General features: G+C 37.1%; 1 protein-coding gene across 1 annotated transcript in view; it reads right to left on the minus strand.

The window, feature by feature from the left end:
* The window catches only part of LOC137048363 (uncharacterized), a 29998-nt gene extending 14597 nt beyond the window's left edge, over window positions 1-15401 (minus strand). The window contains exons 1-4 of the mRNA XM_067426502.1: window positions 15221-15401; window positions 12116-12245; window positions 9664-9728; window positions 8467-9591 (exon numbers count right to left, since the gene is read on the minus strand). Of these exons, the coding sequence (XP_067282603.1) occupies window positions 8467-9591; window positions 9664-9708 (1170 nt within the window). The 5' untranslated portion in view covers window positions 9709-9728; window positions 12116-12245; window positions 15221-15401. The remainder of the gene's footprint in view (window positions 1-8466; window positions 9592-9663; window positions 9729-12115; window positions 12246-15220) is intronic.
* Window positions 15402-19021: the final 3620 nt, after the last annotated feature.

Consider the following 19021-nt stretch of genomic DNA (forward strand, 5'->3'; position numbering starts at 1 on the left):
TGCTTTCTTTTGCTGTGTGAAACCGCAATTCGAGTTAATTAGACACTTAATTGATTAATTTAACGATGATTGAGCATTGATGATGAACACCTGATGATAACAAGCAGTATCACTGAAGGAAAGAGAAACACAAGAACTACAACCGAGTTCAGACACAGCCTTAGATTAAATCAGCTGTAAAAACATGAAATCTTTCTTATTACTAACCAGAATTACTTTGTGTCATTTGTCAACATGTCTTTTTGAAAATGAACAGGTTTAGATGTTGATGTTTTATTGAAAATGGTTGGTCACCATTATGGTGTTCAGTATTTCCTTTATTTGGGCAGTTTTACTCTAAGCCTTTTATATTAGTTTGTGGCCTTTAGGGGTCATCAAAATGAAATCTTTAAACAAAATATCTGGTGATATAGTTTATCATCAAAAAGAAAAATGTATGACTAAACTCATCATTGAACAAAATTGCTTATTTGTTGTTAATAGAGTTTCACCAGTAGTTCAGAACTTTTTTGACACACATAGATATCAAGAATAAGCATATGAATCTCAAGAATGGGGACATACTTAATGCTGCAGTGCATGCTGGGAGTAAGGAGTTTTATACTATGGTGGCTCTCAACATGCGTTGCCACATGAAACGTCACCGTTATTGACTTTCATACGCGGATTATTGATGTTTGTTTGGGTCAAAAAAAAATTGTCCCCTCCGAAAGCTCTCTGGCAAGAAAGCTTTGTTGGTAAGAATCTATTGTTATTAAGTAACTTATTTTGGTCAGTGATGAAATTAGTCAATAATTGTTTGATATGATGATAAAATGATATGATCTGATCATCTTTGTTAATGGCTTTTTTTGTAGCAACCTGTGTTTCAGTAAACACTATTACAAAAACTACAAACTGATATAAAAAGCCAAGTTTCAGTCTGCCCAACTAAAGCAAACACTGATCACCATAATGGTGACCAAACATTTTCATTAAATCATCAACATCTAAACCTCTGTTGATTCTCAATAAGAGCTTCTGCGGACGTCTGACAGAAATAAAGTCAACCTGGTTAGTAATGTGTGAAGCTAGTAATGCCGTTTTTCTGGAGTTGTTTAATCCTCCTCTGATGAGGTATTCAGAGATTTAATGTCATATTTCATCTTCATTTGACTTAAAGGTGCCCTAGAATGATTTGAAACAATATGTTAAATTGTTCTCCGATATCTACATAGAGGGTATGTGGCTTATTTAAAGGCAAAAATTGTCCAGATACAGTTTTACAGGTCCATTTACAACCCTATAAATTGTCCCTAGGATATAATGCTCTGTTTTTGCCTTATTTGGCAGCTCACAGCTCACAGCAGTTCAGTGAAGCGGCTTGTGAGTCCTGACAGAACACAGACCGACTGAAGGACACTTTAAGCAGAACATCTCAAATGGAGATTGATAAAATGCAGCTTACTTGTTTATTGTTTTCAGATCATCCACGCGCGAGAAAGAGCTGGCGTTCGTGCGCTTGCCAGATTTCAGTAATTAAATCCCCCAAACAGAGCTTTTCTGTGAAAAGAAACCTGTATACTCTCAGGTTTTTACCTAAACATGTCCAATCTGGCAACCATATGCACATGAGCTCTCTCTCTCTCACGCACGGACGATCTGAGAACACCAATAAACAAGTAAGCTGCATTTTATCAATCTCCATTGACTGTCGTTTTAACTTATATGGTGGAAAAGGTGACGTTTGCTAGAAGGATCGCGTGAACGATCTGTAAGCAAAGAATCTACGGTTGTATTTTGTAGTACAAAATAATATTACACTAGTTTTGTATGGTACTTACTAAAAGTTTCCTGTTGATACGGTCCTAGCATCTTGCGTTATCTAGACAATGCTGTCTCTCTAAGAAACTTTCAATTTAATCAGAAATTGTTTAAACAGTCAATAAGTGGATAAATCACTACTTACTGCTTGCAGTATAATAGTTGCCCCTTTCTTCAGTTTAAGACGCTGAGCGAAGCTTGCTTGAAATGGGCCGAACAAACGAATGATTTGTTGTGGTATCCGATTATAATAAACCTCAACCATGTGTCATGAGAGCCGTTTTTACTATCTTTGAGTGTCTTGTTTACCATCAGTAGATTCGGCTTGTTGGACAGATGCAAATGTTGGGGGTGTGCATATAAATGATCCCCAACGCTTGCGTCACGGTTGGCGTTATGTTGAGAAGCACTTTTTTTCCATTGAGTGTTTGATTTACGAGATTTACATCAGAAGTAGGAGGCAATGGTGTTTGAGACTCACAGTATGTGATGTCCATGCACTGAACTCTTATTATTTCACCATGGCAAGGTTAATTCAAATTGTCATTTTAGGGCACCTTTAAGCTAAGGCTGTATCTGAAGTCAGTTGTAGTTCTTGTCAGTGTTTGTCAGTTGCTTCGGGGTTGCGCGCATATACAGTAAAAGGTTCTGCGTGCCTCAAAAGATGACTTGTATATTCCTTCACACACAGACGAGCGTGTCAATATATCGCTTAATGCCAATCCGGAGAGAGACTCTATTCTTTCCGGTGAAATCACAAAACGAAATGCACACAAACATGTCCCTGCTCTTCATATACAATCATTGAAGAACATCTTTGATTTTAATAAACGGAAAAAAACACGAATTGATAGGTCTAATTGATAAGCCACCCCCAAATAGTCTATAAACAAAGCATCCGGCTGTCTTTGAGTTCACATGAACAACGGTTAAAGTTACTCGTCAGGCTACAGAAGAATACTAGCCTGACAAGCCAGACCCACATCAAGATGTTTGGTCTGGAAACTCACCATTGACAGCTCAATCTGAGGGGCGGGATAAACGGTTGTCTTACACACTTCCTCTGCACGCGATAGGATAGCGCTACACCAACCAGAGCAACGAAGGTGAAGCAGAGCTCGCTGACAGATTAAACATTCACCGTATCCGGTCGGCTAAACTACGAACACATCTTCCCTTTTAAAGAATGACTTCAGTGCCGCTCTTTGTTCTTTTCTCAGAGAAAAGCTTAACTCCAAGTCTTCCAGAGTCGCGGTCAAAGCTGATTCGAAAGACCGCCGTTCGGCAGTTTCTGTGTTTACTAGAAGCACGCAAACGCAACTCGGCCGTCGTCATTATGGCGCCGCCCGCCAACTCTATACACGATGTGATTGGCCTGTACAGATTTTGAGGAATACAGCTCAGAAGGGTATTGAGGTTCCTAGACGACACTTGCGGGCAGATTAGATTTGCTGCCGCTAGGGTGCGTCTAGATTTCTAGGCTAGAAGAATACCATAATTCCTCCGTTCAATAGGCTTAAGACATCGATAGTCACACATATCTATATCAACCCAGCCACAACACATAATTGGGAATAACATGCCTTAACACAGAATCGACCACAGAGGCCTAGGGTCAGCTTCCTTTGCTGTTCGTCCAGAAATCCAAGATCAAGAAGTGGATATTCGTTTGTTTTTTTCTACGAATCTTTGTGCTGACAAGTACTGAACAGTTCAGTACATGTTAACGCAAAGATTCGTAGAAAAAACTAACATGAGTGGAATATACACCGCAGCGCCACCACACCTTGATGGTCATGACAAGAACAGCATGTAGTTATCTTTATTGAAGTGAATTAGATTTAAATCGCCGTCATGAATTAATTATATATTTTTTATCAATTTTACATATAATAATCCACGATGATTACATTACACAAAACTGAAATTGCACCTCAAAATAACACAGGGTCAATTTTTTTTTAGACCCCCCAAAATTTCACAAATCACGTTTTCAGGAGAGCCCATGTCTTATTTAGGGGAGCCGAGCTCCCCCGAGCTCCCCCGTAGTTCGCACCCTGGTTCTTGTGTTTCTCTGTCCTTCAGTGATTCTGCTCATTATCATCAGGCTTCTTCAATAATCAAGCAATAATCACTCAATGAATCACTTAATTATCTCATTAACTCTAACACTGCTTCAGTGTTACTTTAATAGCCTGCTGGTGCTTCCCATATGAACACGGAGCGGTTTTAATTCATCACCGGGGAATTTATTGTTTGATGATACATATAGAATATTAAGTGATGAAGTGAAAAATATAATTACATTTAATATTAATAAAGTTTTATTCTTTAACATGAAAAACATAGATGAAAAATGTTGTGATATCTTACAAATATATATATATATATATATATATATTTTGGTACATTTATTTTTCAGAATAATTTTCACATGGCAACGATTAAATACTGTTAGTTTCATCATCCTGACCGAAGTGTGCAAAGTTTTAAACCATGAGTGTCACAACTAACCCCGCTTGTGGTACACATTTTAAAAATTAACATTTCAGTCTGTACATACAGTACAGTTACTTTATGTTTAATCAGGTCATCTTTGTTTTTCGAGCTGTTTCATAATATGCTCCGGATGTTCAGTTTGTGCATGCTAATCGCGTCCTGTGGTGCATAGACTCGTTTATAACAGTTTCCTTTAAAAAGACAGACAGTGACACAAACTTATATCTAACAAAAAATTGTCAAATAGGCCTAGTATGAGGTTCTGGTTAGTTTTAGGTTATATTTACCCAAACCTGAAAGCATATGTTCACCCATAGTATAAGCCTTGAAGCACAAACATTTCTGTAAGGTAATGTGGATTTAAGAATTCACAATTTCAGTAGCCTACAACCAGTTTGTTAAATATACATGAACATAAATGGACTTACAGAGACGCCCACAAAACAGTCGAGGTGAGATGCGTTCCGTTAGAAACGAGCTTCGACAAAATGTCCGTTGAAATGTTACTTTCACTTTCAACAGTTGCTCTAGCGGGATCACGTGACGCCGTGTGTGTCCAATAGGAGGCGCTGTGATCTCATCCGATGAAGCCGTGACGAATGAAAAAACCTGAAGGAATAATAACATTACTTTCACATCTCATTATAGGCCTATTATTAAAAAAGCTTTACACACTTCGAGGTATTAAAATGGTCACCTAAACTTCTGTCGGTAAATCTGGCCCAGCGATTAAGGAATAATGTGGGCTACAGACACCCAGTGGTTATGGCAACAAATAATGATTTCAATATTATGTACTATTTAAATATACAGAAATACGAAATACTGACCGAGATCAAACATGATATTTAGTAATAAAGTGATTTAGCATTTTATTTTATTGTAATTTGTTTACGCTCAACAATGACCCATATTAAACAAAAATATGATTTGACTCTTTAAATGAAAAGCTTTTGATAAATGAACATGAAGTCTAAAGGACATATTTGGATAAACTTAGAATATTCTCCACATGTTTTCATGAATTCTGCCTGGCAACAGCTGATCTCATTCTCATAGCCTGTGTTATTTATTATCACTACTGAACTGTGTGCTTTGATCAAAAAGAAATCAGATGTCAAATTATAATTACCTCTTTTTCTAAATATTTTAAATGTTAAGCTTTATTCAAAAGAGTTGATATTTTACTGTAACACTATAACATTTCTATACCAGTGGAGGCTGGTGTGGGGTTAAAAATAGAGAAGGCACAATACATTGTAGTGGTTCCCTCCCGATATGAAAACATTTAACCAACCACGATAATTAAGTCCTTCTCATGTAATAACGTAATTTAGTACAGTTAGAGAACAGACAGTAAAAACTGAACGAGTGTCACAGCAGGAGTCAGATCTCGAGCTGACAGGATCGCGGGAGATTTGGTTTCAAAACGTAATAAAAAATAAAAGTACCCGTTTAAGTGAGTTTGTCATTGTACTGTGTTGTTGTTGTGTGTTTTTATTAAGAACAATATGCATGGTCCACAATTCAAGCAACCGCCCCCGAATTGGCGCTAATTCAAAACCGAAACTAAAATGTGCACGTCCGCACAGAGAGCGCGTACACGGACAAACTGTCATTCACGGTGTGCGCGCACTGGCACATTTTCAGTTCATCCAGATGGAAGCTTAACTGTCACAAGAATTCATTGAAACCACTCACTTTGCTCTGCTCCGTTATGTGTGCATGGTACTTTCGGTTAGATAGAATGAGTGATTTAAAAGCCCAGTCAGTGATACCTGAATAACCGGTGTGGTCACACGTTGATTTACCGGTAGGAAGATTTTCACACCGTCACACCCCTAGTTGTATTAAAACTTGACGCCTTTCTCCCCTCTCTTGCTGAACATGCTTTGCAAATAGCAATAGCATTTTCCTCCGCTGCCACAGAGAAAAACTGGCGATGACGTAATGAGCGCGACTGGTTCCCTTATCAGTGCCCTGACTACTGAGCTAGGGAACTGATTGAGACGCACCTTCGGATAAATCAGACTGATTGACAGATTTACCAGCAAGCATACTTTATCGGATCTTGTTATCAGTTTGTTTGTTTTTTAATCGGAGCAATAAAAATGACGTAATTTTCAATCATATCGCCCGATAATTTATCTGTCCAATAAATATTAGCTTAATAACTGTTGATATTTGAAATCAACCCAAACAAACACACCCCTCTCTTCATTACTCCGCCGGTCTTGAAACTTAAGCAGCTCCAGACAAAGAATCACTATTTCCGCTTTTCCGGTCACGAGTATGAGGTAATAATATACGCTCTGTTTATCATATTAGATACATTAAATTGTGTTTAAAATGATGTTATGCCGTTACTCTGTGTATTCGCTCAGCGACTGCTGTGACACTTGTTCACACTGCTAAGAGTAAAGTGTTTCTGCAGAATAAAACCAGAAACCGAGAGTGACGCAATTGACAGGCGACTCTCTCAGACGCTATACTGTGACGTCCCGGCTCTTTGGTTAAAATAGCAATTTTCTCACAATTTACAAATAGTTGGAAACATTTGGGATATTGTAAGTACTCAACTGAACAAAATATATAACACTAGACTAGTGGTTTTTGGATATTTTACTGCAAAAATTCAACATAGTGCACCTTTAAGCCCAAAGTATACCCTGTCCGCATGCAGCCCAATTTTTGAGACCGCGCGGACGCTGCTCGCACAACAGAAAGACAGGCACAAAAAAACTCACAACAATTGTACTGGGCATGTGTCGAACTCGTCTGTTAGCTCTCTCCAGCACCGGAAAGCTTTTCTAATACTAAATATTAAAGCTCTTTCCTGATCATAACCCTTCATTTCCCAGTGATATTCTTATGAGCTTTTCTTTTTTGTAATGTCTCTCAGCCATCCCTCTTTCTACAGTTCAAATCTCCCTCTTGCTCGTTCCCTCTCCTCCACTGTCTAATGCCGATTGGCTACGTTTGTTCTTGTGTCTGGTTGTGTCTCTCCGGCTAACAGCATTTTTCTGATGTTTCTTACCCCACCTGTAAATGCTTTAAAATGGCCTTTGGGCACTTTTAGACTAAATGTAAAGAAAATTACAAAAGCACAGCAAGATAATGTAAATAGTGTAAAGGAGGCTAAAGGCTCGATGAGGTAAAACACTCATTTGGTTTTATTTTCCTCTATACCACTAGATGACACAAAAACATCTTCAAGATGCAGATGGATTTACAAATAGCATCTGTTAGAATCGCAATGAAATAATAATTTCAGGTTTTTGTATTTCTTTGAACAAACACACATCTAATAAGAAAACATAAAACAGTCTAAGCTCCCACAACAACGGTAAATCTGTTAGAGTGAATCAATGACTTTAATGCAGTTTATTTTTGACAACATTTTTATTTATATTTAAGTATGATTAATTGTTTATATAGTTATTTTCTGTAATTATCTTAGAGCCTTTGAAAATTGTATCTTTACTGCTCTTGAAACAACACTTTTGGTAACATGCAACTTACGCAATACAACAAATCCATAAATGATTAAAGCTGCAGTGAAGAACTTTTGCTGCTCATTCGCCATTATTTTATTTTAAAAAGTCAATCATTGGTTTTTATTGACAAAACATTTTAGTTTGATTTGGTTATTTTTTGTATTATTTTAGGTAACATAAGGTCATGTTATAATGTACTCCACCTATGGGGCATGTTGTCACATTTCACTTCCATTCTTTCAGGGTAAATCAAGAAAAAAAGTATATATATACACTGTATTAATGAAACAAAATCACATAATTGTCCTACACACAACAAAACAATGTGGGAAAGGAGAGAGATTAAGCACAGGCTTCTGTCGCTTTCTCTTTTTGACGGCAGACTCAGATGTTATTGACGACTGCCATTGAGAACTTTAGCGATTAAAAGCTGCCGTCGAGATGAAGAAAGAGCAAACTACAAATGCTTCACACGCGCATCATAGTAGCTGACAAATGACGTCAACTTACGGTGTGAGAGTTTTGAACAATGATGTTTTGAACAACTGTTTTTTGTAGATTCTTAACTAAAAAAAGTTAAATACTGCAGCTTTAACATGAATTGTTATGAATTTGACAATAAGTTGTAGCATTAGCATCACAAGCATCATCAGCGTCACTGTATTGCAGTGAAAGCTCCAGCAGCTCCAGCCAATCCTGCTAACAATGTAACAGGAAGCACATTTTCTCCTAGAAAGTGACCAATCACAGCTCCAGCTGATAAACCACACACAGCGCCTGCTGTCTTCATCAGTAACTGTCTAACAGCGCTGGGACGCTCAGGAGAAGATGAACACACAAACGGACTCTTCCACATCAATCTCCAGAGAATCCCAGTGAAAACTCCTGCAGTTGATGCAGATCCTCCTGTAAAGAAACCCCTCATGAACATCCATCCCTGAGAAGAGTCTTTACTCCACATCAACACACCTCCTGTCACTACAGCAAACACCAAAATCACACAGAAATATTTCAGCTTAATCTGTTTAAAGAACAGATATTTATCTCTCTTCCCAGCTCCATATTCTCTCAAACGCATCTCCTGTTCATATTCTCTCCTCACTCGTGCCTCTGTCTCTTCTCTGGCTCTCTCTAATGTCTCCAGACGTTCTCTCTCTTTCTCCTCCTCTGCTCTCTTCTTCTCCTCCTCTATCCTCCTCTCGTTCCCCTTCATCATGTCTAGTGTGTAGCAGGAGTTTGTGTTCTCAGTCATGAGTCTGTCGATCTTCTCCATGAGTTCAGTCACCTGCCGTCTGTTTGCTGGAGCTTTAATGTTAAACTCATGATATCTCTGACCACATCGATTAATAAAATCAGATAACTGAGTGTTTCTCCTGATCATTTCTCCTAGTGTTCTCATGTGTCTCTGATCTGCATGAGTGAAGAGCACTAGAGTAAATCTGAGAGCTTCTGCTCCAAACTTCAGCTCAAACCAGCGAATGAAGTCCATCTCCTGCTCAGTGAAAGTGCTCAAAGACAGAAGAAGCAGGATCACATGAGCTCCGGCAGAACATAATTCAAGAGCTTTCTTCAGCTCTGAGTCTGAATCAAAGTCAGTGTGAGTGGAGAAGATGAAGTCTGGAGTATCGATGAGTGTCACGCTCCTGTTATTAACAGAAGCGGTGTGTGTCTGACAGACTCTGGTCACTGATGAAGATCTCATTTCTGACTCAAACACGCGATCATTAAAGATGGCGTTTCCTGTGGCGCTTTTCCCGGATCCGGTTTTACCGATCAACAGCAGCACCGTGTTCTGAAACATGTAAAAACAACATTGTACACACGTGTTATTACTTACATTTTAAAGAAAAAGAGAGACACTGACCTGCTCCATCATCTGAAGGTCGTTTATCCCTTTGCTCAAAGACATCTCCACCGATGAAACCAACACTGGAAATACACCACAACAATGGCAAATAAGTCATGCATGTAAAACACTTAAATATTTTATTTTTTTAAATTTGTTTCAAAGATTAATTTCGTTTTACAGTGCTATGGTAACAAGAAACAAGAAAACAAAATAAAAACTCCCAAAAATAGGCTTAACGAGGTCCTATTATGCCTTTGTAAGAAATCTCGATTTTGTTTTTGAGGTGTGCTAGAATACGATTTTATGCTTGGTTATTAAAAAAAACATTATTTTTCACTAATTTCATATTATTACAGCTCCAGTCTGGCTCAAACACACCGATTTCAATGAAGCCCGTCCTTCGGAAATATGAAATGTGCTGTGATTGGTCAGCTGGCCCAGACTGTGTTGTGATTGGCACCGCTTAGCATGTGTTCAGGAAATGTCCCGCCCCTCCATAACTCAGAGTTCTTCTCTAGTGGAAATATGAATAATAATGGTGTTAATTAGTCAATTCTGACAATATTAACAACAAGAGGATCGTCCAGAACGGTCTTCATGCACAGGCTTGTAAGCACAGATTTTACAGGACATTTGATATTTGTAATTTCCTACATTATAGAGATGATGTTATCCAACATTTAATTGTGACATTTGTAATCAATCACAAAACCACAGCTACTTTTCCTAATGAGTGGTGAACCGTCTTTAAAAAGCTACAGAAAACAAGCTGTTCTCCATAAAATGTGCAGCATACAGATAAACGCTGGGGTTATAATGTTCAGAAACAGTGTTTAATATAAATGAGCCAGCCATAGGAAGGTCAAACAGAAGAGTTTTGGACATGTTGTGTGTCTTTGACAAAGCTGCAGCAACCAGGCCTTGTCCCTCCCCTTTTTTTCTGTGGGAAATTATTTTGAGTAACATTGCGACTTCATAAAGCCTGTAATAATTACGTTTGTTGTAGTTCTTGCAAAATGGAATTCGGTTAAATAAAATCCCAGATAGCCATCGAAACAGTGTTAAATAAATGTTAATGTGCATTGAATACACATCACGTTTGCTCCTGCTATTAGCCCAATGTTGAAGAAATTAGGGAAGGGCAACATTGGTCGATTACTCGAACGTGACAGCGGCGATCGATCATGAAAACGATGATCGCCCTGACTTTAAAAAATATATTTGTATATTTCTCGGATTGGTTATTGCGGCATTTTGGACAGTAACTGAGGTCTGATTGGTTAGCATTAGATGCTAACACGATTCAAGTGTTGTAAATTACTTGTGGTTTTAGTCGCCTGTGTATTAGCGTTGAAGAGCGCAGTCAGAATGAGTTTCGTTTTCAAGCCTGTTGGCCAAGTTCACGTGCGCATTTGCGTCCTTTTGAGCAGATGTTAACTGTAATAGGCATATATGTGATTAATCTCATATAGGATGCGTTTGACTGAGTTGATTAATTCTCTAGGAAAGTTCTGCGGGGTGGTGTATTCACAGTTACAATGCTCGATATCATTGACTGGGTTAGTTGAAACAGTTAGGCCTATTTAGTTTCTTTTTCTTTAAGACATTTATGTATCATAATGTAACAGTTTTTTTTAATATAGTCATATGTTCATATTTGCATAGACATCTCATGTTTTTGTCGCATACATTTTCATAAAATCCCTTAAAATATTTTCATATCTCCATGACGCCCCCCCCCCCCACAAGCCCCGCCCATGGTTGATCGATTACTCGTTTTTGAGACCTATCGATGATCAAAAAGAAAAATTGACAAACATGCCCATCCCTAGAAGAAATGTTGACATTCAAAGCATTGCTTGCTATATGGGAACTTCTCCCTTTAGAGGGGACTTTAGGCTTTATAACGTTGCAGATGTTATGCTCAAAAACCCTCACTTACACTATACACAAAGTTAACACACAAAGAGTACACACTACAACTAAAGCTGAAAAAGTGGAAATACATAGGACCCTTTTACCAGAAATTGCACTTTGGTCGCATGACATCTGCAGGATTCGCGTGGCTAGTCGTTTATTCCACTGGACATGAGGAATAATAAGTCAATATTTTTCAAAAATGAACAACTGCATCTTCCGTTTTACCCCGACGGCAGCTATTTCCCAACATTCAACATTTGCTTATTAATCAGGTACGTCGTATGATGATGCGATGCGATAAACAATCCATTGACAGTCTTTTTTTTTAATCATTTTAACAACGTGTGAAATACAGACATTATACCTTGTATAACGGTTTGCTTAGTTTTAGGTTATCTTTTAACTCCAGATATGGCCGACGTCGTATTTGTTTACGTTATTGAAACTCGAAACTAATGCCATTACTAATGTCTAACTTTATGCTACGATATAATTCATGTGAAATGAACGGTTAAATAAATATAAAGGATTGAATTGTTACACTTACCGTGCAGCACCGAAGGAAGTCGAGGCAAAATGCGTTCCCAGAGAGGAGCTTTACTTTCACTTATAAAGCCGAAGGCGCTTCATACTGTTGAGGCGTCCAGGAGTCACGTGACGCGCCGAGCCGCTGTTTGCTTGAAGGACAGAAGAGGGAGCTGTGATACCAGCGAAATACACCAGACAAGATGATAAATAATCATTTTATATCGCATCATGATATAAATAGGACATCATCTTTAAAATATTTACCTAAAATGGCCATTCTTGTGTTCATATTATAGCTACAGCTTGCATACAAACATGTACAGGCTACCTACACACATGACTGATTTCCAAAACATCACACACTTCTAATAAACCATGCATGACTCAAAAATCCTCTGGACTGACCAATCAAAAACGGCTTGTGCAAATTTGACCCTAATATTTATTACTATGTATTACTTTTTCTTTTTATTATTGTACTTGTTGTATTTTATTTGTTGTCAGAAATAACCTGAAATGTACCCTTTTCTCTTGGGAATATTTTAGCTTTTTGGATTTCTTCTGATATGTTTTATTATGTTATTGTTTATGCTCCATTTGTTTGCAGTTATATTGAAATGATGCAGCTGTAATAAAGGCATATTCTTCTAATATCATTAAATGTATCATACAGCTGTAATAAAGGCACATTCTTTAAAAATGTTTTACATTCATAAAAAACATTTAAATATAGCATGTTATGGGAACCAACAACTTCACATACATTTAGGCTATATTAATAATGTTTATAATGATTCACTTCTGGGTAATATATATATATATATATATATATATATATATATATATATATATATATATATATATATATATATATATATATATATATATATATATATATATATATATATATTCTATTACCCAGAAGTGATATATATAATGAAAATTAACTGCCAACTGAGACAAAAAGTTGAGGAAAAATACCAAGTAAAACACAAATTTGTAAATATATATATTTTTTATGTTTCCATAACAAACTACATCATCAACCTTGAACTCAAACAAAATTACAATCAGTAAAATTGCTTACTAGGGATGGGCGATGTCTTTTAGCTTGCGATATACCAGTAAAAAGTCTCCCCACAATAAGAATGTCTTCCCGTGATAATGCTAAAGCCTAGTTGATGACGCGACCCATTTGCACCCATCTTGCGTGCAGAGCGAAAACAACTCTGGCAGAAGCTGCAAAAGAATTTATAGCTAAACAAGGAGCTACGGCTACAATCTGGAACCTGATACACACATTTTCACTTGCTAATCACTTGGATTGAGCGTTTGAGAGATTCACTCTCTTTCAAGTGATCAGTAAAGCACACTATTTCAGTTCATCTCAGTAAATGCAGAGTGGATTTGTATTTGCACAGTAAACACTAGTGTGAGGCGACTGACAGAGCGGTCAGTGTTTCACACACTAAATGAGAGAGTCTCATACTACACAGAATTGACATGTAACAATATTCGTTGTTGTATTTTTCTGTAAATTAACAGCGTTCATTTGGAATTATTCAGCCTTTATGAACAAGAAGAAACTAATGCACAACCAACAATCTCATTGGCAGACACTTGCTGTCCCCGTTTCATTTTCAGCAAATCAGTTCGCACAAACGCTGACAACATGATTAATATTCATGAACCCAGCAGCTCATCAATCCTTAGAGCAGTTTACTTTTATTAGTAGTAGAATTTATAGCATTGGTATCTCAGTATTGTTTTTTGTTTTTTTTGACCAACCATGCCTTAAGCTCAACCACCAGTCCTGAGTTCTGTTAAAATGACAAATATGCATTCATACGTTTTCTTTCGCACATGAAAGTTTACAGATTACATGATACATTTAGTTCAAATTACTGTTCTATCATTAAATCATTATTAGCAACTTTTTGGCAATCTGAAGAAATGTTTGGGATAATTACTTTTCTGTTTGCACCAGGAGAATATGGATGATAACAGAATCTGTGTTTGCACCCATGGGTGCAGCGGCGCAATGATATATACGCTCCCTGTGCAAGCAGGTTGTCACATTGGTTAAGTTGATGGAAGTTAGCCTATTTTGCAATAATGAGAGTTTAGTTTCTAAACATTTCGGCCTAGTAAATTACAACTTTTAATTTCCGTCAGTCTTAGTACACAATGTAACTACAGAAGTTTTAAATAGTAAAAATATCAAAACTCTTTGGTAATTTTTTTTAGCAAGATGCTAACAGTCAGATCGGATTCAATGATTTATGTTAAGCTATCCTAAAAGTTCTCCGCCAGACCCGGAGATAGGCTGAATGGATTCGAAAACAGTAAAACTCAACTCTTTAACTCTAGAGGAGATGGAAAATCAGTCTATTTTCAAAAAAAGTGGAGTGTTCCTTTAAATGCTGAATTTTTTTTTTTTTTTTTTTACATTATGTATGTATGTTTGTTCAATGGTTATTTAAAAATGTGTACAGTCCTGCGTTACTATTTATGTATTTTTGTTAATTTTTATTTTATGTGTATTTGTAATATTAATAAGATCATATAGCAAAATAATTATCAGTAAACAGTGTAAAAAGTTATGATCAAAAGAACCAAACATCAAGGTAATAGATAATACATAATATGAGATATTCAAGTAAAATAATCAAAAATCACTAACTGTTTCTTTGCATTTATTTCACATTTATTGTCAGTGTTGCGCTTGCAGATGACCTGGGTAGGGTACTTTTCACTGTGTGTGGATGACCATGTCTGCCAAACCTAAGATCATATTTGACCAATAAAAACCCTGAGTATAGACACTGTGTGGTGAAATTAGGGCATTTAAGTAGCTTCTATAAAAGTGTCTTAGGAACAAACATTACTGGTGTGCATCTACTAGAGACAAAACATTGACACTGGCATAGTTTAATGTATTTCAGTGCGAGGAGCATTCAGTTAAACTATCTTAATCATTGTCTGTGAAACCAGGGGATAGTGATGTACGTTAACTTTACCCTATCATAGGTAAACAATCAAGCACTTGAAAAAACACTACAGCAGCAGATACCATGACTTTTCCGTTTTTACACAAGTCAAAATAAGAGTTAGGAAAACTTACCTTACAGAAAAGCAAACTTTGAGGTAATACACTTCACTTTTGAACTGAGCTTACAATCGTCGCGTCGTGCTGTACAAAGTACAAACTATTTCCATTTTGTTTTCAGTGAAACGACAAATGTCTGAGCTAGCATCACAAGCACAAAACTAGGAAAAGGAAAAGTAGGAAAAGTAAGCAAAGCCACTTCTTCCTTTGATTTGATTGTGGCTTGGCAACCAACTTAGAGGAGCATTAGCGCCATCTATCTGACTGGAGTGTGGAGTTCGTCAGAAATGTAATTAAATGTTGGTATTAAATCCCCAAGGAAGACTTTTAACAGTAAAATTTACATGAACTTACTTTAAATCTCAGAAAAGTCACTTAATCTTTTGAGGTTTTATTGGAAGGAAAACAACTTCAACTTCTTTTATAGAATATAAACTAGTTGCAATGTTATCTGTCTGAGATGTTGAATCAGAATGCTTCTTTCTGCCCATTTTTTTGTTTGTTTTTTGGACACTGGAGTATAATATTTTCCTTAACACTGTGCAGCATATCTGATCTATGCCTAAAGAAATGTTCTTTTAATTGGTGCCATATCTCACATGGAGTGTGGAAACTGGCTGAAACTAGCCTACTAATAATATTACTATAGTTAATTAAAAAATAATAATAATAATAATAAATATTTTAAAAAAAATAACCCCTTTACAACAAAAGAAAGGTTTTTGAGAAAAAAATATTTAGGGAGCTTCAGAAAGAGAAGCAGGAAAAAGATGAGGAGCTTTTCTTTTTATTTTCCCAAAATTATTTTACATTAATATCAAAATGTGTTCAACTCAAGGCTTTGATATCCAAACATACTGGGCACTGTATGAGCAATATTAAATAAGTAAACCTAAAAACACATCCTTCTCTTTCCTGCATTTCACCTCTGATGTAGCTTGTTTCTTTTTAATAAACCTGGCATTATATATTAAATATTGTTGGCTCTGAGAGAACTCACTTAGGTTCCCAAGGCACTATAATTCATTTTAATAACAACTCAAACATATACACAACTGTTCAAAAGTTTGAGATTTTTTAAAATTGTTTTTGAAAGATGTCTCTTATGTTCAGCAAGGCTGCATTTATTTGATTATTTAAGTTGCTGTATGTTAATATTATATGGTCAGTGCTTAGCTCAAGCAAAGTTCTTTTTTGCTTCCATGGCAGGTATGTGACAGCATCTAAAGTTATTTTAATTGCAAGGGGCTACAAAAAGTCATCCAGAAACAGCTTGAAAGGTTGACTGTCAATGACTCCATTTCGGCTATGGTGAATTCAATTCATTGGCTGCTGATATGCAACAAAGTTTTCACCGAATTGAATTCTTTAGCTTGTTGGCTGAGTGAACCCTGCTTGACCCAAGATTTAAGCAGAAGGGCTTTCACGATCCAGCAGCAGTAGATGAGGCCTGCAAGAGTATAACTGCTGCAGCTTCAGCACTCGGCTCCAGCAGGCAGGTGAATGAACCTCATGCTGAGCATAGGCTTCCTATCACCTCTTCTGAGCAAGATTCAGTGTGTGGGGACTTTGATGAGCAGGTGGCTAATTCATTTACTGTCAGGAATGCCACATCAGAAGCAATGGCAGCAGTGATGAGTTACTTAGCAAAGCCCCTGATTCAAAGAAATGAAGATCCACTCACTTGGTGGAAAGCACGAAAAGTTCTTTATGAATGCTTAACTGACACTATGAAGAGAAGACTTTGCATAGTCGCAACCTCTGTGTCTGCAGAGAGTAAAATAAAAACATGTAAAATGCACTCTTTAAGACCCCTGTGATAGACATTTACGCCCATGACAGCACAGCATGTACAGTTTTATCAGTCGTTTATACTACTCTGCGTTTTAAAGTAACTTTAGTGAAAATTCCAGATTTTAAGCTGCTCGACTCAGTCATTCACAGCACTGTTGCCCTTTCGACCATACTTCATTTCAAATGACACGCGAGCAAATACGCACCAATATGTGTGCTTAATTAACACATTTATTTCAGAAATATTCAAAGTTAGTCTCAAGTTGTTCTTAAAAGCAGAGAGTTACCAGCTGTCTCTGTTGTGGCGCTTGAGGAGGCCATTTCAGATCTGCAGACCCACTCGCGCAGATAATGGCGAGTTTCACCAGCTTCAGGTCGACGGTGGCCGTGCATGTGGAAACGCAGACGTGAAGTCGGACACAACTGCTTCCCGTAGAGAGATGCTCGCGCTGTGTCTGCCAACTTTATCCCAGCTGAAGTGAAATAAATGCAGTTTTTGTCAATACACAGATGTTTCAGAGGCATCGGGCTAGTTGTCTGGCGTCTGTTTGTGTAAGAATAAAGTTCATCATAAGCCTATCGATGAAGTGGGGTCAGATTGTAACACGGTTGTTACAATGTAAACGTATTAAACATTTTAAACTTAAATCACAACTACAGTAGATCGTATAGGCTACACTGCATAAAAATGGGCTTTTAATGCATTAGTCATAGCCTACATGTCAACACTTTCTGAAAGTAGAGCGAATTCAAAGCATGAATAAATAAACTTAAAATTTATACTAAAATTTAACTTTAAATATACTACAACTTCAGGGTACTAAATTTACTTTTTTTTTAATTTACTAAATGTACTTTCAGTGCATTGTTAGTTTTGAGCATACAGTTTAAAATATACTAAAATATATCACTTTAATTTGTAAATTTGGCTTTATATATATATATATATATATGTGTGTGTGTGTGTGAGTGTGTGTGTGTGTGTGTGTGTGTGTGTGTGTGTGTGTGTGTGTGTGTGTGTGTGTGTGTGTGTGTGTGTTTTTTTGATCAAAAACGGAAAGCATTTTACATAAGACATAATATACATAGACTTACGCTGCCTATTGGAGCGGATGTATCAGCGCGGCACCATCTTGGATGGGTCCCCAATGCGTTATTTCTACTGAGGAAGATTTATTCTCAACTACAATGATCATAACTCCCCGAGTTTTTACCGGATTTTCACACGGTTTGATTTGTTACAAACTGCAGAGACTTAGTTATGATACAGGATGCTGTCACACGTTGAAATATTTTGCTTTGATGTAGAAAGACTTTGTATTACGAGCTTTAACTAAGACATATGGTAGACAATGACATATTGATAAATGTATAAATTAATGAATTTCATATTTTAAAGCAGCACTAGGTAACTTTTCAACCTTCATAATATATTTTTTAAGACTCTTGTGATGATAAATTGACTTACAATAGGTTGAATGACACGTCTGCCATAGCCTGATGGGGTCTGTATCGTTGTTAATCGTACTTTTAAACTTCGGGTTTCGGGTAGTAACCCGAGAACAAAAAGAACTACAAAATTTGACTGCTTTACGGCATATACGTCACTTCCACCAACACACACACTTCCTTACATTCAGACGTGCGAGCCCAACTTTGTTCGTCGGATAATATAGTCATGTCCGAAGCAGCAGAGACAAATAAGAAAGAAAAGGTTTTGTTGGAGGAAAGCAATAAGAGGAAACGAAAAAGTGCTGTGATTAAAGACAGGACGAGGATCAACATGTGACCAGCGTTTGCTCGTCGGCGTGAGCTGAAGGAGGCGTGCCCGACCGATGCTGTCCTGCTTGTTACGGTGAGCTACCACTCAAACATTGAACTGAAGTATCATATAGATTCTGGAAAACGCTAACCAATAGACTACTATAATGACGCTGGCTTGTAAACGTGAGCATCGTGATTATTTGGCGTTTGAAAAAAAAATAAAACCCATGAAATTATATTCATATGACATGCTGAAAC

Source organism: Pseudorasbora parva, chromosome 2 (genome assembly GCF_024679245.1).
Source record: "Pseudorasbora parva isolate DD20220531a chromosome 2, ASM2467924v1, whole genome shotgun sequence".
Taxonomy (NCBI): Eukaryota; Metazoa; Chordata; class Actinopteri; order Cypriniformes; family Gobionidae; genus Pseudorasbora; species Pseudorasbora parva.